The sequence below is a fragment of the Calidris pugnax genome, unplaced genomic scaffold, assembly GCF_001431845.1.
Source record: "Calidris pugnax isolate Ruff unplaced genomic scaffold, ASM143184v1 scaffold273, whole genome shotgun sequence".
NCBI classification, from domain to species: domain Eukaryota; kingdom Metazoa; phylum Chordata; class Aves; order Charadriiformes; family Scolopacidae; genus Calidris; species Calidris pugnax.
In genome coordinates this window covers 8,950,166-8,974,824 of record NW_015094508.1, presented here as the reverse complement: position 1 = coordinate 8,974,824, position 24,659 = coordinate 8,950,166, and the positions used below count along the sequence as shown (strand labels likewise).

General features: G+C 38.8%; 1 protein-coding gene across 1 annotated transcript; it reads right to left on the bottom strand.

The window, feature by feature from the left end:
- Window positions 1–1,805: 1,805 nt before the first annotated feature.
- ELOVL7 (ELOVL fatty acid elongase 7) lies at window positions 1,806–15,417 on the bottom strand. Its single transcript, XM_014964806.1, has 7 exons — window positions 15,188–15,417; window positions 12,678–12,868; window positions 10,230–10,310; window positions 9,731–9,787; window positions 7,866–7,971; window positions 4,859–4,995; window positions 1,806–3,645 (listed from the first exon to the last, which is right to left on the bottom strand). The coding sequence occupies exons 1-7, from the start codon at window positions 15,249–15,251 to the stop codon at window positions 3,442–3,444; spliced, it is 840 nt and encodes a 279-aa protein (XP_014820292.1). The 5' UTR covers window positions 15,252–15,417; the 3' UTR covers window positions 1,806–3,441.
- Window positions 15,418–24,659: the final 9,242 nt, after the last annotated feature.

The following is a 24,659-nucleotide window of genomic DNA, read 5'->3' as shown; positions in this document are numbered from 1 at the left end:
TCCACGTCCGCGGTCCTCGGCCGGCTGCGGGTTAAACAACGCCTCAGGTTGGGCCCGTGCGCAGGAGGGGAGAATCTCGGCTCCTGCCGGGGCAGGAAGGGCACCTTCAGGGGAGGCTACAGGGAATAAGGTTTAAAAACAAGCCCCTGCGCAAGGCCCGGGGGACTCTGAGGTGGAAAATGGTGGAGGGAGCGGAAGAGGGCGGTTAGGAGGCCGTGCAGCCTGGCACTTCATCGTGCAGTTCAGTGGGGCCTTCTGGCTTCCCAGAAGATACATTACTTAATTTTTTAAAATGAACATTAACTACGTCTCATTGTTTGTGCTTCCTCCGTCCGTAAGTGGTTCAACACCAGGGCCCAGGCAGCAGTTTGGAAAACAGTCAAACCACATCGATGAAATATCATCTGGTGGATTGCCACCTTGATAAAGAGAATACAGCCTTTTCATCAATGTGGAGGAAGAAAAAAAAAGGGCAAACACCCCCCAATTTTAAGGATTTGCTTTCTTAGGAGAGCAGTAGGGAGTCATACTAGTCTTTCTGCTCCACCAAATCTGATACAAAATTTCAACCCCAGTTCCCCTCATTATCAGTAAACATTCACTATAACATTAACCATTTTTCTGACTATTGCAGTCCTCTTTCTAGCATAATTCAAAGGCATAATGTGCTTGAGCATGTAAAATGCACAGTTTTTAGGTAGTAAAATATGTAGCTGTCCAAAGGCTGTGCTATTCTCGCAGGCTGTAGCGTTGCGTTTAGCAGGACAGGGATTAGTAACATTTTATACTGATGTCGTTAGCATAGTTATGGTATATGCACCCTCTTAGAATACATCCATACAACTCGCTGAAACAAAGCGTTCTTTCTCCAAAGGCTTCATAATTTACAGAAAACTAAGCCAGTGTGCAAGAAATTATGCAGTGGGCATCTGAAATGGCACTTGCTGACAGCCCACTGAATGATTAGCATCTCCAGTTTCTGCTCCTGCTTATTAATTCTTAATCTCAAACAACTGATGCTGGAGGCAGCTGGCTACTGTACAGCTGCTGGACTTGGAAAGTTTTTCCTGGCTCCTTTCTTTTCAGCACCTGTCCATCCACAGAGCTGCTTCGTTTTGACTGTGTGTGCTCTCGGCTCCTACTTAAACCCGAGTGAGTTTGAGGAATCAGTTGCAGATCTCAGTCCCAAACCAACAAGTGTCTGGCCCCTCATGCCCCACTGCAGGAGTGGCAGCATGGATGCAGAAGGTAGCATCATCCATCTTACGCTATAGACTAGCTATTGAAGCCTTTCCCAAACACTTTTGAACCCTCAGGCTCAAGAAGGCTTAAAGGAACCAAATGGCCCCACTTTCTTCATCAGTACTTAATGAATAGATTATACAGAAAGTAGGCACCATTCAAGCTTTAAAAATAAATCAGAGGCAAATCCTTCCCCTCTGTCTGAAAAAACAGCAATAGGTCTTTATCCCTAGGAGATGACCCCCTACTTTGGAAGCCAAGGGCATGCACACAGGCTGGAGGGCTGGCGGTATTTGGGACTTCAGAGTCAGTGATTGCATTTCCCACTGAAAATGTGTGGCCCCTGATCAGCACCCCATCTGTCTTAGATTCTGTGCCAAAGCACCTCTCTTTGTGCACTGCGAGGGAGATGAAACTCAGCCCTGAGGATTCCAGGATCAAGCATCTAAAATTAAGGGGTCACAATTTACATTTCAAGCCATTCAAATCCTTTCTGGGAATCTAATTTCAATCTGCCATGACAGTCGATAGCTACAGGGATTAAATAATGGAAAGATAGAATATAAATTTATTTTTAATTTATTTTATAAAGGAGACTCATATGTAATCTCATAACAAATCATTTGTAACTCATGTCCAAGACAAAGTTTAAATTCTTTGAGCATTAACAGTGCACTATAAATGTCAGTATCCCCATAAAAGTATTCAGGTAGCAAAACTTACTGTCTTGGAATTGTACATCAGGGAGGAAATGAAAACCTGCCCCAAAAAAATCCCACACATAAATCAAGCACAAAGTAAATATCGCAAGCTTCTTTTCTGTTAGTAGTGAACGTGATATAAACCAGTACTTTTCATAGTAACATTAATTTAAACACCTTTAACTCCTCATTTACAGGTCTGTTATATGCACCAATTCCTTAATAAATTCGTGCAGTACAAATGCAACTTACATACCATTAGCTAGGTCTTTTGATTTCTATACATGTGTGACCGGAACAATCTGCCTAACCATGGAAAACAACATACCAGTTAATTCTGCACAGACTGGAACCATGCCCAGTCACCACTGCCAGACCCATTCTCAGCAGCTCAGAGAATGGCACGTATCTTTTTGTCTGGTTCCAGGCAAGGTAACTGGTGCTATTAATGGAGACATTTTAACCTTGAGTTGTTAAAAACAAACAATAATAATCATGGAAAAAAGCTAACAGAAAAACTTTCTAGACATGTACTTCAACAGATAATGGAAGAAAATAGAGCATAGTACAATCATGCTAGGTGACATTTAGGCTTCAATCAAAAATATTTTTTTAAAACTTATTTGAGGACTATGATTTTGGCTATTGAATTACAAGATTTTTTTCCCCTCCCTAAACAGCCTAGGCTATCAATATCGAAATATATCCATAGATACATTGAATACTAAGTATATTAGGCTACTTTGGTGAATAGATCAGTGAGATGTTTTGATCATTACACTACAAGACAGTCCTGATAATCCTCAAACTAGTAGCTTTCTGACATTTAGAATAACATTCAAGTGAGTAAAATATGAAATGAATTAAGTTATCTTAGTAAAAGACAGTATATCCAAAAACCTATGATCTTCAAATGAAACGCCATACCTTGACAGATTAACATACATTCTTTTCTGTAAAGTAATATAGTTCATAAACGTTGTTACACTTGTTTATGTGTTAACTATATTAATAGTAAGCCTTAGATTCTACAAACAGTACTTACTGAAGATTCATTCTTTTAATAAAATGCAGCTGACAGTCTCAACAACTTACAACATTTAAGGTGAAGTAATTTTTTCTCCTCAGCGTTCAAAGTACTCAGTACTTGTCATACACATTTTAGTTTTCCCAATGAATATATTTATTTTTATGCATCTTCAAGATAGAGATCATCTACCCATTCATTTCTTATAGGATAAACATGAATAAGTTGTTGAAAAAAACACCTTTTTTCTTTCTTTTTCCTTTTTTTAAATTAGAGATCCACACTACTCCCCCCACCCCCCAAATTCTGAATCCCAAATAACTTATGGTAAAAATACAAATTCTGTTTTGGAAGAAAACATACAAAATATACACTGTGTAGTGTGTGCACCTAAATATCTTGATTGTCAAGTAGTGCAAGTTTCCACATTGACATATACACTTCTTTGTTTTTTTGAGACAAGAGATAGTTTCACTGATCTTTGTTGATCCCATTTCTTGCCATCTTTGGAAGTCTTTGTCCCTTTGTGTAAGCGTGGTACCAGAAGTGGAGAAACAAGACTAAAAACATAGAGCCGTATAGCCAAATAATAAACATGAAAATTGGATACTGGTACGGACAATCATCCATGATGTAGATTTGCCCTATGTGGCATGTAATCATAATAAACTGGACCTGCAGGAAAGAGGTGAAAAAAATAAAAATACTTTTAAAATAAATTACAAACTTGCTACCAACGTTTAAAAAGATTCAGCATAACTTGCGCACAGAAAAATAGAAAGCACTTTTTAAAATGACAGAGATGCACCTTTATACCCTCTCTCCCAAAAATGTTACTCCACTGAAAGACATTTTTACAGAGTAAAGCAAGAGAAGTCCTGGGACAAACTGATTACAAGCAGCACTGAGAAACCCATACTAGGAGAAAGGGAGCCTGCCCTGGCTGGTTCAGAGAAGAATGAACAGTGTTTGACCTGTGGCAAATGGGAGGCTCCTTTAGAAAAATTATGCAGAAAACTGAAAAAACTACTATGAGACACTAAGGTCCGCAGGTCCCCCCCAAAAAATTGAAAGGAGGATTTAAAAATAAAGAAGCAATAAATTTCCACATGAATTTCAAGTTAATAATCCACTGGTAGTGACGCCAAAACAAAAAGACTTTAAGTTATAAATATTCAAGCTAATTGTTCAGAGTTACACGTGGTTACATGAACTACTCTATTAACACTAGACCTGGTGCAAGGAGGGAAAGCAGCAGGGAAAAGCTGCTTTCCCTCCTCCATCAGCATCTGTGCTCAGTCCAAACAAATTGTTTAGCCAGAAGCTGAATTTTGAAAATTCAGCTATTAAAAAGCCGGGCATGAAAAAGCACCTAGAGCAGTAACCTTTTGAAAGTGATCTAATGCTGATAAAACACAATGTAATTACTGTAAGAGTGTTTTTTAATGCTGAGTTAAAGAGAGGTAAATTCTGTAAACATATTTTTAATGAAAGAACAGATATGAAATACTAAACAAACACTACTTTTCCCCTTTCCTCACTACTAGTCATGCATTCTTTACAATAATTATGTTTTGTTGGTGTAAAATTACATTCTGATGATTTTTACACAGGCAACGAGTTTTATAAATACATTTACCAACTACTGCATAACTGAAAAGCCCATGTGTCTAAATCTGTGATTACAATGAATGCTGAAGTTAGCAGATTTAAGCATATAACTGAGGGGAGCTCACTTTTGTTTCACTCAATTAAAACACAAGAAAACCCTGGGCCAACTGCAAACTACACACATGAACATAACTGAAAGTATAAATGTACTGCATGAAGCCTTTATTAGCCACAATCAGTTTTCTGGGAGCTGTTTACATCAAGCAAAATTACTCACAAGTTGTATAGTTGTCATGTATTTTTTCCACCACAAATATTTATGATAGGCTGGTCCCAAAGAACAGATTCCATAATAAGTGTACATGACAACATGGACAATACAGTTCAGCAAAGCATGAAATGTTCCCAAACCACCTGTAGAAAAAAACAAAACATGATAAACATGATCGTATTACTGCATAAGGTATTCAAAAAGCAATCTTAGGATCTAGTACTTCATTTTGGGTTGGGGTAGGAAAAAAAAAAAAATGTATACCACAAAACGTACAGACTTTGATTAACCCTCAAGGTATTTAACCTGAATTGGATTAACACCAATTCTGAGGGATCACACCAGTTTCCTTTCTCAGAAAAGGCTTACCTAAGCATTTCCAAACCAGCAATAAAACATAGCTGATATAAATATATGTAAACGGAAAGGATTTAGTGGTATTTTTTGTTCTTTGGGTTAATTTTTTTATTATGTTTTTATTACAACATATACATGATAGAGATGCAGGGAATTTAGTAGAAATAAATTCTACTGTTTTACCCCACTTTTCAGACATCATGATGAACTTTGCAAAGTTCTGGAGGATAAGTAATAACTCTCTCCCCAGCACAGATTTCCAGATTCCCAAAGAATCACAGTTTTGGACAGTAGCTTTTTGGAATCATGGCCTAAGTGAAGGTCTCGCAAATTCATGGTCCGTCTTGAAACATACTTACAGTGAAAAGGAAATTTAAGGCCAAGTAGCCCCATCTGGGGCAAACTTACTACTGAAGCTGGTAAGATATGAAGATTTCACAAAGCAAGTAAGGAAATACTTCCTTTTCCATTTAATTAACTATGGAGTTAGCTGACCCTTATCAAAGACCTTTATTTTAAAGAACACAATAAATTATAGGTAAAAATGATCCAAAAAGTGGCAGACAGCAAAGTATTTTTAAGAAAAATATCAAAATGAAAACACCGAGCATTAGGAAGAAAACAAGATGACATAAAAACAGAGGTTTAGTGAAGGGAAGAAAAGCCAACTTCCTATTAAGAATCATTCAAGTTAAAAATAAAGCTTATTTTGTGATTTTAGTATCTCACACTAATCTTCCCGCTTGACAGATCATAACTCCTCCAGCTGTGACTACAAACTTTCTTTGAATCTTAGCTATTTGTATTTTTAAAAATAATTTGAGTGTTCTTACAGTTCAAATGTACATACTTTTTTTGGCTTGCACAGTGAATAGTCAAAAGAAAAAAACAACCTAATCAACAGTACAAAAATATGCTCCAAAAAGCAACACGATACATAAGCACCATTTTACAATTTCATGGCAATATCAGATCAGAGAAAAATCTCCATTCAAAGCTGTTGGGTTTTTTTTACAAACAAGTTGAAAACTGGATCAATGCCGCTATTTAGAAGGACAGTGATGAAACTGAATACACGATAATCATAAGCATGACTGAAATTCTTGGAAAAAAAATTGTTATCAAACAGAACAATATTTGGAAAGATTAGCACAAAGATAAGCAATAGAGCTGTAGGAATAAACACAGCTCTGCATCAATATGAGAAACTATTATTAGCAGAGGACAAAACAGTTCTTGCACACTTTGCTGGAAGTATTTCTCGAATTATCACATGGGAAATTTGAATCTGATGCAAAATTAGAAGCCTGTAGCTGGTAGACTGATCTGATGTCCAGATAAAAGGCAGAAAGTTAATCAACTATAACTGGAAACTTTTCAAGGTTGAAGAGGAGGGACTGTTAGTTGCTGGTTTTTTTAGTTGCAGTTGGTTTGCTTTTTTGTTTTTTTGCAAATCTATGAACACACTGAACTGTATGCTGAGAAAACTATTGACAATTTCATCATGAACTTAAAATACCAGTTACTCAGCCATATTTAAGTCAGTCATGATGAAGACAACAAAACACCAGCTTCTTAATAACAGAAACTCAACAAATACAGCAGAAGGATATCCTTTTATATGCTAGGAAAATCTGCACACTGAACATGTTCAAAAAATCACATCTATGAATCTTCTGGACTGCTACCAGGTCTTATTTTTGTATTCATAAAACAGACACTAAGATCAGATTTAATAAGCAATGGTTGTCTTCATCAATTCCTCACCAATTTTCTGTGAGGACAAAAAGAAACCCACCATGCCAGAGAACGTGAGTGAAGAAACATGTACAAACTAAACTGATTTCCTGGTAGAAACTCCCAAAAGAACATTCACCACTACCACCCCAGAGATGGAATACTAAATGACAGCATTTCTCCACTCCGTGCTTATCAGGCTATTCTCATGGCAAGCTGTACTTATTAGTGGTGCACACTAATAATGTGGCATAGGAAGATGCATGCCTAGACATACAGAGCAGGAAAGGAGACAGTGAAGGTAAGCTAGAAATGGACAAAGACTTCCAACCCAGCACAATTCAAATAAGTTTCTGTGGTAAGTAAGGTCCAGAAAATATTTCTGTAGTTTTTGAAAGCCAAAGTATTAGATGTAAATAAACCTCAATTATACTACCTAAAGCCAGTAAAAATAACTGCAAAAAAAGCCTGAAAAATTTCTTAAGCAGGCAAAACCAAAATTAGAACACAGCCCTCCCTTCCAACTCATTTCTTAGATTTCACGTTGACAAATAGCTTTGAAGTTGTTTCAATAGTTATCTGCCTCATGTGCCTCCCCTAGCACTTCTGATTTTACAGTCACATCTCTTTATCATGTAATAATGCTTTTTTCTTATATACACCTCCCTCCTTTGCACCTTTTTTGCCCTACAAGAAACCAACACTGCACAAAATGCTGTCAAATAGGAAAAATGAGAACTCCCCGCCCATTTAAATAATTGTATTGATCTCAGATGTTCCATGAAATACTGCTGACATGAAAATTTAAAAAACAATGATGTTTGCAAGATTTTTAATTCTGTTCTTTAAATATTTTTGTCTAGCATAGTTAACTTTTACTACCAGAAGATATGTACGACTTAAACTCTCTCTCCACTACCTGGAGCAAATTTGACTCCAAACCACCAGGTCCATGGCATGATGGAATGATGAAAGACATGCAGGAATGTAACTTGGTTGTTTTTCTTACGCAGCACAAAAAATATCTGAAACAGATTTTCAATGAACAGAATGTTACATGAGATAATCAAGCCCAACATACTTACAGAAAACTGTATGCATCAGTGCTGGTTGATTAACTACTATAGATTTAAAAATTCTTCACAGTTGCAGTCTTGGGAAAAGAAGGGAAGCTGAGGCTCTGGATATGTAGACTAGTTTTCAAAGAAAAAAAATGAAACCAGTATGTAAAATCCACCTGTGGAGCCTCAAAGGCCAGGGCAAGTTTTGAAAGCAAATGTCCAAGATTGAGCCATCACCTACGTGCGCAACAGGCAGTATAAGATGGACTTGCTTGGATTGAGAAGTATCTAGAAGCATCAGATTTTAAGTCCTCTGGACTACTAAGGCAATGCCATTTGAGAAGATTAACCAGAGGACTAGCAACAGGCAGAGACAGTAGAACATACTAAGTTAGAGAAATAGCACTTTATTATCAATACTGACTTAGTTACCCTTGGAAAAAGGCAAAACTGGACTGAAAATAGGTAGATATTCATAACCAATATTGACTGGCTGCTTTTTAAAGGACAGACATTGAGGGAAATGTTGAAGGAAGTGTTAAGGGAACAGAGAGCAAGAAAACCATAAGAAGTCAGGTCATGCAAAGGGCAGTATCAGATGACAAGCAAAGGAACACAGAAGAAAAGAAGTCTGGTGTGCCAGGGAAAACATTTGGAAACAGCTGACTGAAATGCAGCAAAATTACTTTTGCAATAAAACCAAAAACCTGCTGAGAAACAGGTACCTGATTGGGTGGATTCAAACAAAACACATGTTTTTTTTTAAAAATAATTTTTCAGGCTTAGGACAAATTAAAAAGGAGCAGGCTAACCAGGGAGTAGTAAAGGTAAGTGGAAGACTAAACTTGTCAGGGTCTTCCAGCTTTAGCATTCCTGGCCCTTCCATTGCCATTCCATTTGGCTCAGTCAGTAAGATGTTCCAGTGTTGAATCATGAGTATTTGCAAATGGAAGTTAGATGGCTAACTTGGCTCGCAGGGCGTAAAACATCCTAACTACTCATGAGTCAGCTCCTGAATCACCACTATTGCAACCCACACAATAAGGCAAAGGAAATCACAGCTGATTCCAACAGTCAGAAGCTGGAGAAGTTGGAGAATAGCTAAAGCACCCCTGCTAGGTGTCAGTCTTGGGAGGAAGGAAAGACAGATGGCTGCTGGTGGTGAGTGAGGTCTGCATTCTGCTTCAATGCACTGCTGTTCAGACTTTCTTTGAAACAAGTTAGGGAGCCTTCCTGATATTGAATACATCTATAGTGACCACAAAGGCAAGGGAACTTAGAGGATGTAGGTATGGCAATTTATGCTGTATTCAGAGCTGCTGATGCAAACATTCTGGATGTGGAAGATAAAATCTGAAGATGACATGGGAAAAAAATTCAACATGATCAACACCGTGTTTTATCTGCAGCGTGGAGAAAAGCATTGCCATAGCACAACAGGTTCGTGTACTCAGTTGTTAAACAGACAGTTGTCAGGGCTTCCTAAATTTTTAAAGGTGTGTTCTCTCATTAGCATGTTTTCCTGATAATAAAGGAATGACAGTGTAAATGGACAATAAGACGAGAAGAGATAATAGGGGTAAAAACCTTGATGGTATTCCAATAACTGAAGATTGGAGGGCTAAATATAGAGCGATTTATGCTTCCGGCCCCCAACAGCACCAGTTCTTCTTCAGTGAAAAGGAAACATCACTACTTCTTTTATTAGGCTACAAATACTTACAGTGTCTAATAATTCAATGAACTTGGAAAAGTAGTACAGCCAGCAAGTTCGTACCATCTGCAAGAGCAAAAAGCAGAAACTGTCAAATCATAATAGTCGTACATAAAACTAAGCAGCTGCAGGAAAAATAAATAACTATTAAAAAAAATATTGGGACAAGTAAGTGGTGTCACAGTGTTGACAGAAATATTGAAATTTAAGTCTTGATTATTTTGGTTTATTTTGGTGGAGTTTTTTTGTTTCGTTGGTTGTTGTTTTTTTTTCCAACAGGAGGAAAGAATTTTGAAACCAAGAAGAACAAGGCAACAAATACATTGCCTCTTTTTTTTTTTCCCCAAGCAATCAACCCTCCAGGTAACTCACATGCTCTACATTAGGCAAGAGGGCATTTCCATTTAGTGCATTCCACTCTACAGCAGTGCATTTGGTTGTTCAAAAAGCATTTCCAAAAATAAAGTCAGTGTAGCATGACAATTCAGCTTTGCTTTTAGCAACTTACTCTTAGAGCTGTAGGTGACCTCGAGTAGTCAACGATATCACACCGGAATGAGTACCCTGTGGCCCAACCTGACATAAGAAACTGGAGCAAAGAAAAAGGAAAGCGCAAAGATTTACTTTATGTCTTTTGAAAACTTCATTAATTTTGGATTACTTTTGCAATCAGTAAGCAGGAGGGGAAAACAATATTAAAAACCTGTTGAATCAGCAACCTTGTCAATCATCCACCTCTGTGTGGGCCATAAAATCCTCTGCCTTTGCAGATTAATGAATTTCTAGTTCCAGGACCACACCTACAGAAAAGAACTTTCTTCCTACACCCATTATCTCAGCATTAGTAACCAAAGAGGAGAAACAGCTGCATCTCAAAACCAATGTTAGAAAAGCAACTTACTGTGTAAATCAGACCACAAAACTGAATCAAACATTTTGAAATTTTTTGTAAATTGCTATCACAGCCAAATGTCTTAATACTGAAAAGAAATCAGCACATCATCTTAATACTGAAAGAAAACCATCACAACAGAAAAATATGGCTTAATATCGTTAAAGACAAGAAATGAATGAATATGTACTATATTTTTAGTATCCTAGTTTCTAAAGTTTTGGTTAATTAAACTGCATGATTCAATTAGTCTTTCACTGAGAGGAGGGATAAGAAGCTGGGGTTTTACAGTGAAGAGCACACGCATAACCAAAGGACTCTATGTAACAAATATAATTTAATCTTTATCCTGGAATATATTAGAGCTCAGACAAGAGCAACATTGTTAATATTACACTTGGCTCACTGCCACACCAGCCACTAGAACTACTGCGTCTTATATCTATTTATGAAGTGCTTCTCATCCATTGATCATCATCATCCACTCACGCACGACAGGAGGTCATGCAATCAAACAGATTGATGGGTTTAGTCTGTGCCTGCAATAGATGTTAAACTTCCTAAAAGAACCAGTTGCTTAAATAAAACAAGATTTGAAACACCACCAAGACAGCACAATCCTTAAGCGCCCACCCAATGGCTTGGATCCAAAGTGGGAAAGAATCAGCTTTTTGCTGGGAGCCAGACAATAGCAGAGATTCAATCAGTTACACTCAATCCATGCATTCTTTCATTAAATTTTAACATGGAATTCTTGACAGCAGATTAGTTGGATAACAGAAGTTTAGGGTGTTTTGTTGTTGTTTCTGAGTGTTATAACCAAAACCAAACTTATCATTAAATCACAAGTTTGGTGATTTTTCAAATCAAAGAGGAAATAATAAATGTGTGCATCCTGCCCATGACATATAGCCTTCCACCCAACAGTCATGACACAGAGTAGCTGCTGCTGCTGCTGCAGTGCCCGTAGAGTGCTGTTAAAAGAAATGCCAGGCAGTTCACTGTAACTCATGATGAAATTTCTGCAAATTAAGCTGAAAGAAAGGTATCCTGCCAATTTGGCATGACAGTCTGGCAACTTTTCATTAACAGTTTGCCGCACCTAAAATAGCCACGTAGCCAGATTTAACACAAGAAGGGTCAGTACTAGCATATTGATGTTTCACTAAGCAAATGTATACGGCTATCATTTACACAATGCTACTGTTAAACAGCTACACTTTAAAAAAACCACAGCACCAAAGAAAAACAACCAAAAAAATCAAACAAAACCCCAAAACAACAGTTATCTATCTTAAGGCTTAAAAGCTGGTTCTAAATTAAAACTTCTACTTAGTCTATCACATTCATAGTTACAGATTTTTAGGTCATTCAACCCATGACCCTATGCAACTCATCAGGCTTTCCCATTCAGAAGGTCTAACATCTGCTTGAGATATGAACTACAGCAAAATCTCAACATTCCTATTGAGAAAAAGAGCCTTTACCATTTCTGGGAGGGGAGAAGAAAAAAAATCTCAGTTCTAAAGTTTTTCATGTTGGTCTTGTGGTTTTTGGTTTGTTGTGGGGTTTTTTTTTTTTTTTTTTTTTTTTACTGGTGAAGGTCGCCAGATTACATATTGTTCTCTTCTGCCTTTAAAAGGTAGATCTAACTGAAGATTATTCTGTAGTAAACATACTCTACACCCTGTGTGAAACATCAGTGTTGACTATCACGTAGTAAGACAGAAACAACTACAAAAGGCTAAGAAAAAGATGTATTCTGCTTTAGCTGCCAGAGCCCAGGGAAATTCACAAAGTTATAAGGATTTTTATTTTTATATATTATACATAATTACACATAGAATATTTTAAAGTCTGTCTTTCTAGGTATGAATTATTCCCTTTTGTCAAGTATCAGCTCAATCAGTTTAGCATATTGCTTGGAGAAATATAATTAAAACAATCAGAATAATCGGTTTTTGAGAATTGCATAGCAGGAATTATATTAATACATTTATTAAAAGTTAGCAAGAGGACAGATACAAAATATATAAATGTGTTACAAATAAAAGTAGTACTTACTTCATAAGTCATATATATAGAGAGAGCTACCACACTGAAATTGTAAAATGCCATTATCTGCCTGAGTTCAAAAGGTTTTTTATTTTCCATGAGTCTGGGTCCCAAGGAAGTGACAAAATAAATGTAGGTTCCAATGATAAAGGTTGTTGGAAAAGGTGAAGACATGAGCGGCCAGCCTTCCAGTCTTGGATCTAGAAGAGAGGGGGGCGGGGGGGAAAGAAAAAAAAACAGAAAAGAAACCTTTCAAGTACTTATTAAATCCTAAAACAGCTACAGAAAGGTACTTAATTCTTAACCCTTTAGGTTTTTCTGTCACTGATCACATTTCAGAGTCCATTCACCTCAAATCCATACCAACTGGATAACATGATTTAGCACCTGTAGGATTCAGTGCTTCTTTGTGCATTTATTCTTCACACATAACAAAGAGGAGACACATTAAGAAACCGGATTTTCGGTCTAGAGCTCTCCTCAATGAAAAGTCCACATTTTCACACATGAAAGGGGCTCTGAGGGCAGCACAGGAAGGCGACGCATGAGCAGGTCACCGAGGCTGCATTTCCATCTGAGAATTCATTCTTCTGGAAAAGCATGAATCTTATTTCACAAGCTCAAGTCACAGACGGGGACTAGGCCCACTCTTCAATGTCCTTGAGCTTTATAAGCAGTACTGCATTAGAGATAGTAAATATGGGGATTTTAATGTTAGAAGACCACCTGTCCCATCAGCTGGTGTTCAGAGCTTAGCGCATGAGGCTTCTGCCTATTCACTCCAGACACGTCACCACTTTCACAGCACTACAGAACACACTTTCGTATTACAAGCCTCCAAATGGCAGAAGTGTTGCAAGTTCCCCTCCAGTTATCCCAGAAAGAAGTATTGCAGAGTCCCTCTCCTACGCACACACTCCTCCCACTCCCTCTCCCAGCAGCTGAGACTGGCAGGCACTCCCTCTGAGCTTCACCGCGATCCCACTGCACCTTTCTGTGCTTCATCACTGAGCTCACCAAAGACTTCAACGTTTCTCCATATGCAGGAGAACCAACATGAATTTCACATATTTTTTTTTAAATATGCATTTTTCTAATTTTTATAAATTGACTTTTGGAAGATTCATTTCTGAATGATCCCAAATTTAACTCCTGACTCAGTAAATTGCTGCTTTCATGATTTGCTGCTGTATTTTGGGGGTGAAACTACACTACTGCAATTCTTGTTAAATGCTTACTTTATCATCAAATGTCCTAAGTCAGTGATTTTCAACCCATAGCATTCAAACAACGTATCACCCCTGAGACCCTCTGATGTTGCTTACAGCCACTGGAAGTTTTAAAACAGATTGAGAAGGAAAGCACATTATAATGCTGCTCAGAGCCCGTAATGTGCCCCGTGCTGGTGCCCACAGACCAACAAGGATTGTGAACACCACCACTGGGCACCTGTATGTGTTGCACTGCAAGGGAATCACCAGCTCTTCACAACTGGCTGCTTTTTCAGCATCCAACCCTTGCACTGATGCTACCAAAACTTTCTCGTTGGTCTTCCCAACCTGATCCTGAGAAAACCATGTCCAGCCATGGCAGCACCTTACAAGATGCCAAATATAAGTACTGGTAGGCGGGAGACAAGGAACTCAAATTCTGAAGTCACAGACACTGCAGCAGAAATGCTGTATCACCCAGCTCCATCCTAATTCACTTCACCCCAGGAGTTACACTGATAAAGCTCCCATGTGGTTCTACAGAATGAGAAAAATTGTTCTCAGCTATACTAGAAAAAATAAATTAGTAATTGTATTGATCAAACCTTAACTGCTTCTCAAGTTTTGCCCAGGAATCTGCTAATCCCTGTCACTATTGCCTTTCATGGTGAGGGACACTCAGGAGTACCACTGAAACAGATGGGTTTTAAGAACGGCCGAACAACAACATTAAAACAACATTAAAACAAAGCATGTTTAAAATCCTCATACCAGGTGCAACAAGAGGCTAACGTTCCTTTTAAAAACAGAACTGTGACAGAGTTAAGTATTCTGAGGATTAATTTCAAGAGTTAGTTTTCAAGATACTAAAACTTATCAGGATTATTATTTCTTTACTTTGCAAAAGCAAAATACAGTAACACCATGCACCTAGCTCAATTAACTGATAAAATACCATTGCTCAGTAATGAAAAAGAATTGAAGCCTTATGTTCAGTAGCACAAGAAAAACATAAACTATATATTCCCACGTGCCAGAAACTCTTACAGAAGAATCACTGTCTGCACTTTATTTAGTCTGAAGTTATAACCATAAACTAGCTCAGTTTTACTTTTTTTGCTTTTTTAGAAAGCAGAAACTAGTCTGTTTTTTTATAGTTAAAAATGTCAGTATGTAACCTCACAAGACTTAAAGTACCTTTGTCTTCCTGTAAATGTTTTTAAGATGATAAACACTACACCTAGAATAGCTACACATTGCTATTCAAAATTATTGAAAGTTAATAAGTTTGAGATTTAAATGACTCACCGGCATCTTTAATCCATTCATCATACAGTAGTACAGCCTTTGATGTCAGATTGCTAAAGGCCATTTTCACTTGATTAAAATTTTATGACGCTGCCTGCAGGAAAACAAAACAAAACAGAAATATGGATTTTTGTAATTAATCAAATAAAGGTCAGTAAAGCATTTTAGAAAATATTTTCATGAAACAGAATGGTAAAATACAGAAACAGCTAACAAGGACCACATGTGAAATACAGATGGGGAAGCATTAACTGACCACACCACACTATGCCTGATGCTAATTTATAGCTGAGCTGTTATGCTCAACAATATGATTTTGTAATCTCTACATACCAAACTAGGTGCCTTTATGCCATAAACTGTTATCTCAAGAAACCATACTGTGGTTAACCGTTACAGTTAAGGGGAAAATAGAAATAAAGAGCAGCTGCTTAAATTCATTTTTATTGCCATCTCCACCTAAAGCCCAAGTCACTGATATGTGAGGAAGTTCAGCTTTGCAACATTTACTCCAAAAAACTTTTAATTTTCTAACTGAGAAGTATTTCTAAGGTAGGTAGGAAGGAGGAAAGGTGCCGATACGTCTGTATACTCCTTTTAAACACAATAATTAGCTATGTTATAATTAGTATGCAAATCACACTCTGATGAATCAACTGTTTCCACATCAGGATCATGAAGCGTCATAGTACCACCAGTAATACCATTAATTCAAAAAAAATTATCCAGCACATCCAGTTTGCAGGCAGCACCACCCACATATGTAAAACTCTTCAAAGAAGTATGCTTATATGAATACTGAGTTTTGCTTCAAAATCAAGTACTCATCAGCCCTTCCCTTGCCTCCTTTCCCCCAAGAAAATACTTTTTAAAAAATCCCAACATATTTGAAGGGTGCCTCTCCCGATCCCACTCAGTGTCTCACTTTGCCATGCGATTTCTCTCCACACCCCTGTGCAATCTTCATGCTGTGTTCACCTTTGTTAGTCCAGGCTGCAGGGAACCTTGATAACTGCCTCCTCTCCTCTGGCTGCCCTTCTGTGTCTGCTCCAGGCCGCAGGTTTGAAGAGCTAGTTCTGCCAGCATGATGGTAATGCATCTTTCTCCTCAGACTTCCCCCACTATCATCTTCCCATTTGCCCTCACCTTAACTCTCCTGCAAAATAATTTCACCCTTATTGCCACTTCTACCAGTACCTCCTGTTCAATGCCATTTCGCAGGAGTTTTTAGGCACCTCAAAGTATGCTACAAACACCCTTTGTTGCGAGATGCAACACAGACAAGCCTGCCTCCAGAGTTCATCTCATCTACATCTTCCCAGTTATTTTGCTACCCACTTGTTTTCTTGCTTGCACTTCTGTCCTGTGTGTCTATACATGTGAAACCACCATAAATTTCTTGTTCAGAGAACATTCCCTCTGCAAGTCTCTCTAAAGTTCATGTTTTCTAGAAATACCATTCTCCAGCATCAGCATTTCCCAGTGCAATGTCACTGCCTTAATGCTGACCATTTTCATATGCTTTATGTTCATATTTCAACGTTTGCTACAAAGCTCTATGTTTATAAAGGTGCTGACAAAATCTGGTGAAGCAGAGGACATCCTCTTCCTTGTCTAATGGAAACTTGAGTGGCCCTTTTCCTTTTGGCAACAGCAATCACACAAGAGAAAAGGACTTTAAGGTCAGAGAAAAATTATAAATAACCCTGCCATTTTGCTTCATGAGATAAACCATGGATGATATCAAGCATTTTAGACCCAACCCTGTCTTGAACACCAGATATCTCAGATTGTCTGACTATGTCAACCAGGCAACTCAGCTGTAAGTAACTGGTGCCGGAGGGAAGTGCTAAAAATCCGTATTTTATAAATATTTATTTTATTAAAATAGATTAATTACAATAAGTTATTGTTAAAATCCAGCATTCTGCCCATTTCAGTCTCATGACAGTCTATCAAGAGGCAACTCATGGCAAATATATCACGTTCAGCAGCTATAGTAATATTCTACCAAAGCCTACAGACACCTTGTGCACAGTACAGTTAAGTATTTCAATAAAAATATAGTCACTGAATACAAATAATCAGAATACATTTAATCAGCAATTCAACAAGAAAAACAGTTTGCTGATTTCATTGCCACTCAGTCTTTCTGCTCTCAAGCTAATGAAGATGTTACTGGAACTCAGACTGGCTAGCTCAACATGCTATCCAAAACCTACGTTAACAGGTAAACTACTGCTTCAAAACACGCTCTCAAAAATCCAGAGAATTCTGGCCTGGATGCTGGCTCAAAATGAATTATCATTAATTACAGGTTTGAGGGTGTTGATTGACTTTTCCTCCCTCATACGGCGCAAAGCTCTCATCCTGACAACTGCATCCTCACAAATACAGAATTCTTTACATTCATCCACTAGACTAGTCGACACCGCATTCATTTTGCATGAGGAGTCCGACAAACACGCCATCAGTGTTTAAATAGCAGCCTTTACATCTGGTAGGCACTGGACCAAAAGCAAGCTCTTCATCTGGAACCAGGCTCTATTTCCGACAGACCACTTCTGCTCACAGTAGAAAGGCAGCAGATGACAAGAACCAATCCTCACCTTTCCCAGCCCCTGCCATACTGATGGAGGGGCATTTGTCCCACCTCTCCTGACCCCAGCACTTGAAGCTCTTCTGCCTTTAAAACATTTCACGAGAGCTAAGACAGTCGAGGCTTGTGGCCCACAAGGGTTCTTTTCTGTTCACAACCCAGCAAGCAGGATACAACTCCACAGCAGCTGCTAAACTTTTTCTGAAAGTTTTTGCAGTTTAGTTACTGTCCTTGAGAGAAGGATGTACCAGCCAGATAGCACACAGACGTACCAACTGGCCGTTTATTCTGAATCTAATGGTACGTACAGTAAAATAAGTTAAAGCTGAATACTCTAAGGGCAGTTATTGTCATAACTAGCTACCTAGTTTTCCTTTGGAAGTCCTTTTCTATGAACAATTGTTCGCATTAATGTTAGATTTTCAGGTCTCTGTTTGTTAACTACCTACAAGTAGGGTTAATTGACTTATCCTATTACTTCACACACAAATTCATACGTACAGGAAAATAGTATGATCAAGGCTTGCTTTTTTAAAAAAAAAAAAATGGAAGGGTAAAAAAACCTCATGTACCCATAACACAAGATAAACAACTAGCTTGTGCTTCAGCAAAAAAGCAAAATATTATTGAAAGGCTACTTTTTTTACAGTACGGCTGTGTTGTTGAGAAGTAACCTGATAAAGCTTTGACCCTAATACAATCTCCGTAACACTTGGTAGTTTTTAAGTCTACAGAACTTATCCTCTAAATGTGAGACTGGAAATATTTGGCCTGAAGGGACAAAGGCTTGGGGGCAGAGAAGGCCATTTGTTAAATCCACAGCTTTAGCTCTTCATGCTGTAAACTCATCTGCACATTAAGCATTTGCACAGCCACAGTTCAATCAGGAAATTAGACATTTAGTCTACATACCTGCTAATACCATACTTACAGTATCAGAACATTGGCATTTCCACTTTCTGCTTCTAACAAAATTAAAAAATGCAACTTAAATGCACTAACAGTAGGGAATTGTCTTTTTTAAAATAGAGTTTCTAGACTGTAGCAACCTCTCAAAATTAGGGAAGTGACATTAGCAAGCAAATTTTCAAAACTGGGTTATTTTAAATGACATATTAGAAGCAATTTACATTCATTTTAAAAAATGAAGTCATTTAAGTTCAGTCTGCCCAGCTTGAAAAGTTCTAAAGACGACACAGGTGGTCCTCTGAAGCACACACATTTGGAAAAACAAGCACTGAAATCACCTCAAAAACATATGCAAGGTACTCAGCTTTTAGAAAGAAATAAGCACTACTTTTCTTCTTCTCTTTATACTTAAAAATGTCAGTGGAAGCGTTATTGCGCACCTAGGTTCAAGCCAGCTGTGATAATATAATTTCTGAAGGTACTTTTAAACAAGTGTGTCTTCACCATTATAATAATAGGGGGTGTAAGTAAAGGCAAATGGGGAAAGGGCTGTGCTAAAAGAGCAAAGTCATTTGCTGGCCTCTGCTTCCCTGCAGCTCAGCAGACAGAGCCCACTAACTGCAGCTGAGTTAAGGCATATGGGTTGGGAGAACCCATTTCAAATTGGACCATTACCTTTACTGGAGAGGTAAGCATAGATGAGAAGATAATTTTCACCAGCCAAAAATGCCACAAATACCACAGCAAACCATATGAGAATGCCTCACCATGACGAGTGGCAGGTAATAAGTTGTTGGAAGTGCTCAAGTTCTGTTAGCACATGAAACTATCAGTGATTCTTGCAATGGGAATTACTGGTATGCCTCGAACATTCCTCATTTTTAAATGAGAGCAAGAAGTTTCTCACATTCCTTTGCTTAACCCACATGAAAGATATTTGCCATTCTTGGTGCTTATTTATTCCCCCTACATAGTTTTTAAATATTAAAACAAATATCAACATTTGCTTTTAAACAGTACTTTTACAGCAAGTGTTTTATGTTGATGGCTACTGAACCAAACAAGTGCACAAAAGAACTTGACAGAAAACCAAGCAAAATGAAAAAATCCAATGCAAGCTCTGTCAGTCCAGAAAACAAGCCGTAGAAGTCAGTGGGAACTTGAAACACTTTAAAGCTAATTATTAGAAAGACAGACAAGTTACTTTTACAGGGACCTCTTAGCATAAGACTGAAGAATATGATGATACAGTACAAACTTCAACAGGGTATCTTCCACCCAAGGCAGGTCTGTGGCGGTGTGCTCTCCCTGGTTTGCCCCCCCCTCCCTCTCTGCTCCTGCCCGGCCTTGGCCACCACGGCCATCACAACAGCAGCTGTGATAACTTGTACCCAGTCTCTGGGGGATGGCTGGCAGCATAGTCAAAATACTGTCTGGAGAGGGGACCTAGAAATTTTGTTGCCATGAAAATATGACTATAGGTCAATTATCTTACTGTATAAACAGTGGACAGCCCAAGAGCCCTTTGAGCTCTCCTGTATGGCAGCGGGCTGCACGCCAGGATCTCCCCTTTGGTGAGGATGCTCACTGAAGGTTCTACTCCTCGAGGTTGAGAGATTCCTTGCCGTGACAAATTCCCGGTTCTCCTCCTTGAGGTTGAGGGAATCCTTGCCGCAACAGAGTTTCAGTAACTGACTAATAGCATGCTAAGCTTTGAAATTTTATCTAAGTAATGTAAAGGATTGATTGTGCATATGTAATCCTTTAGACATAAACCGTTGACCAAGTCTGGGACTAGGATTGGATCCAGCCGCACCTAGACTCCTCTCTGAGAAGGAGTTTAGAAAGCAAGGGGGTCCTTTCTGAACCTCGTGACTCAACGGGAGGGTCTCCCTGACAGTTCTGTCTGACCCTGTCCTCTGTGCAGTAAATAATAGAGTGTACCCTGACATCGAATCTTGTGAAACACTATCGCATTTACCACTGGTTTCATCACACTACTGGTTTTGTTAAATCACTGTTTCACCTTACTCAATATTTCTCTGCTTCACTCTAACTAGTGAAGTTAATCACTCCGTCCGCGACAAGGTCCCAAAAGCAAAGGTTCTGGGGCATCAGCCCTGGCCTGGCAGGCACGTAACGACAGGTCGACCCTCCACCCCGCAGAGCCCGTAGGAAGATGGGGAGAGTCTGCAAGAAGAACTGACCCACGCAGATTTGATTTCAAAACTATATCTTAGGAAATGACAGTAATACTGGCTTACATATTCAGACACAATTATGAAACTTCCATGTTTCAGAATCACTTGGTATACTGTTGTTAATTCTGCTCTTGAAGTTCAGAAGATAATTAAATCAGGATATTTCAAAGATCATATCTTTAGCTTTACCTGGGAACTACCAGCTCTGCCCTTCCTATTTCCCAAGGCTGTGTGCTTACCTAATTGCAGTTATTTTAAATACATTACTCCCTTATGCCGCCTGGCAAACAAATACAAACTGCCTATTACATTACATGGATTACTCACCTATATTCTGCAACAAAGTTTTAAACTTTAGCTGGGTGTCGCCTGTTATGGATTTCCCTGAGAGGAGTTTCCATCACCTTCTCCGTCCTTTTTGGCCTTCTCTCAGGCACCCAGCCCATTTTTTGAAAGTTTCATTTCAAAGACAAGTTGGCTACATCCTGTTTATCATTAGGTGGCCTTCTCTTTTTCCTTTATAATATTGCTTGTAAACATTGTTCCTGTTAGATGGCAGTTCTGCCCAAGTGAGTGATATAAGGCAGGCAAGGTAACTCTATACAACAGAGGTACTCAGAGAAATTTCCAAGTTTTGAGATATGTATTAGTTAGCTGTTATCCTGATTAAATGTCAAACTTTGTCTTTGAAGCCAGTCCATTTTAAAATACAAATCTTAACTGCTTAGAATGCATCAATAATCTCTGTGTATAACATTTTAAAGTAGACAATGGGGAGTGAAGAGAAAGTTTCAAAATAAACATAAATTCTTTCTTTTAAAAAGTAGGCATCCTAAAAACAGATGAAAGAGGTTTAGAAACTGTATTAGAAAATCTACTTGCAAAATTCCCCATTGGTAGTATTCAATAAAAGATCTAATACTTACCCTGCATAGTCACCATTACTGACGTATTTACACGGTACCTCTTTATTTAATGCTTTGCTACTTAAACTAGCATCTGTTGTTCACCTACATGAATAAATTAGTCTGTAGGCAGCAGAACTAGTGAAAACAAGTTTCATTTCACACTTCATATTGGTTTTCTGCCAGGCTAAGGGATTTCCCATTCTGATGACCAATTTATATCTCCTTCCACACCTGCCTATAAATTGTTAACAGAACTGATACTGCAGACTTCACTGCAAGGCTGAACGTTGAACAAGTTCTTCATGGGCCACGGGTACAGCCCCATTTTGTGCCCAGCTCCCAGCCAGAATCATATGGACATTTCTCCTGGTTCACATACACTGATCCAGCCACCAGCAGCTGCTGAACAGCAAAGCCCCAGTGAGCAGACCCACAGCATCACTGCTGATCAGTCTGGTCCTCAGGCAGCTGCAGGATAAGCCACAGCTGCTCACTGACCCAACTGAAAGCTTAATCTTCTGAGAAAAAAAAAGTTATTTTTCAATCAACTCTGGCCTGAAAAGCTGGACAGGCCTGAATGGGCCGAGGAAACATTGAGATAGGTGAACTGGGATGCTGTAGGCAGGGAAAAAGGTGGGAGCAGCAGCCCTGTCATAGATCCCTTTAAGCTGACACTGAAATATAGGGAGGACACAGGATCATCATGTACAGTCCTGTATAATTATAGACAACCATGTACTAGATCTATAGTCAAGAAGTTCACACACTGCACCTCAGCAAATCATCATTCTATCCATTACAAGCCACAAGGGATGAACTACAGGACAAGAACTGAAGCCAGAAAAATTACATTGTGCTACCATAAGGGAGGAAAAGGTCTGGCATCACCAATATCTTAAACATCTTAAATGCATCACCTGGGGTTGCAGTGGTGCACGTGAAAGTGATGCTAGGGATGAATGTCCAACATCACATCAAAAGACAGATCAAATACAACACTCCCTGCAACCGTAGCCTGGAAGGTAGTTCCTTTACAAGTCTGAACTCGGTTATCAGTGTAACTCAAGTATGAAGAAGACTCTGGGCAGGCCTCTGAAAAGATTGCCAGTTTCATGTGGGAAGTGAACACCACAGACATCGGCATATCTTTTCTCTCCCTGAATTCCCAGTATTTCAGAGAAAGGCAAATACATAAGCAGGGGGAAAAGCTCCTAAAAATTTAACTTATCGGTGCTCCCCTGCCTTTACCAAAGCCACTACTTGAGCATGTCAGCCATACTGCAGCAAACTGGTCCCACATGCCTACTCCTCTGCTGCAGTGGGTGGCTCCTGGACCCAACTTAGGACACAAGCTCTTCTTGCTGGTCCCCCAGTGTCTGACTTGCACTTGGCTCCTTTAAGTTTAATTCCAGCTCAGTGAGACCAGCTCACAAAATCACCCAGCCCTGCCTACACAGTGAGCCCTGTGGCACATATCGCATGACCACTTTCACCTAGAAGCCAAAACGAGGTTCACCTATGATGCAATTATTTTTATTAATGCAACCTCATTTCCCTTAGATAATGATATATCATTACCCTTATCAAAGGCCTTTGACAACGTATTGATTTAGTAATTGGGCCATATCCGACTCAGGTTAATCTCCTTGTCCAAAAGGCTTAACAGATTCTCCTTTTCCCCCCTTGCTTAATATGTGACTAGAAAACTTTCTACAGCTTTCAAGACCAGATCAAATAAGTTTTCAGTCACTTTAAACAGGTTATCACAAAATGAGAATCAGCAGCTAGACAAGAGTAACAATCTAGTATTTTCAGCTACCACTACTCAGTCATGCTAGCTCATACACCCACTGTTCCCTACTCACTCCTCTACAAGTCAAAATCTTCATAACGTGCTGAGTTTTTACCCATTCTGGTTTTTTTTTCCCTCTACAACAGGGACAGTTATGATATATATTTATCAGGATTATTTACAGCTGTGGTGTTTCTATAGTGCATACACATTGTTAGTAACCAAGGTTAGTAACCAAGCAAACCAGAATATAAAACTCTGTAAAGCACTAGAGGGGTAAGGAATGGTATTTACCTGCACTGCAAAGCTAGCACAGCTGGGGCTGTTTTAACCATTAAAGAAAGTATATTATTTTTAAGACACAATTTATAGGAGAGGTCTAAGAAGGTAAAGGGAGTGTAAGTGCTAAGTACTTTAAATTAAGGGAATCAAAGATGTCTGATGACGTCAAAAGTTTGCATTTTGGAAGACTAAGAATGAACGGGCTTTGTAGACACATCCACAACATAGGACTAATGACACTTAATGTCTTCTCATTGTGGTGATGAAGATTGCTTGGTTTAAGTACACACTGTAGTTGTTTGAATGCTTTGATAAGACTCTTCAACTTACTACCAGACACCCCTTTTAACGTGAAGCATATGGAATGAAGATAAGAGCATCCTCATATCAGTTATCAATACGCCCTCCCAGTATACCTGACAAAGGGCAGGCCACAAGCGAAACAGACCCAACATTGGCAAGATCTGTGATGAGCCTAAAGCCCTCCCTTCACTGTGATACCATTACTCAAAGTGTGTATCATTCCTGAACCTCCAGGTAAGACAACTTAGAACTGACTCCAGTTTTGAGCACTACTGCTTGTATCTACCTGCCCAACTAAAGTTACTCACGCGAAAGCGACGTGAGCGAGACCTTCAGCAAGCAAGCTGAGCCACTGAACTGGCTCCATCGTACCAGCTATCCTCATTAACAGTTAAGAGTTAATTTATATGAGCTAACTGCCTATGAGAATCTCCTAAATCTAATTAATTACAATGGAACGAATTTGCTACCAAGAACT

Excerpts from the sequence above, each read along its gene's own strand:
- ELOVL7 (XM_014964806.1), bottom strand. The coding sequence starts at position 15,251 with ATGGCCTTTAGCAATCTGACATCAAAGGCTGTACTACTGTATGATGAA. Across the intron at positions 7,972-9,730 it reads TCATTGAATTATTAGACACT|ATATTTTTTGTGCTGCGTAA; the intron begins GTAAGTATTTGT and ends AATCTGTTTCAG. Across the intron at positions 4,996-7,865 it reads TGGAGTCAAATTTGCTCCAG|GTGGTTTGGGAACATTTCAT; the intron begins GTAGTGGAGAGA and ends TTTTTTCTACAG.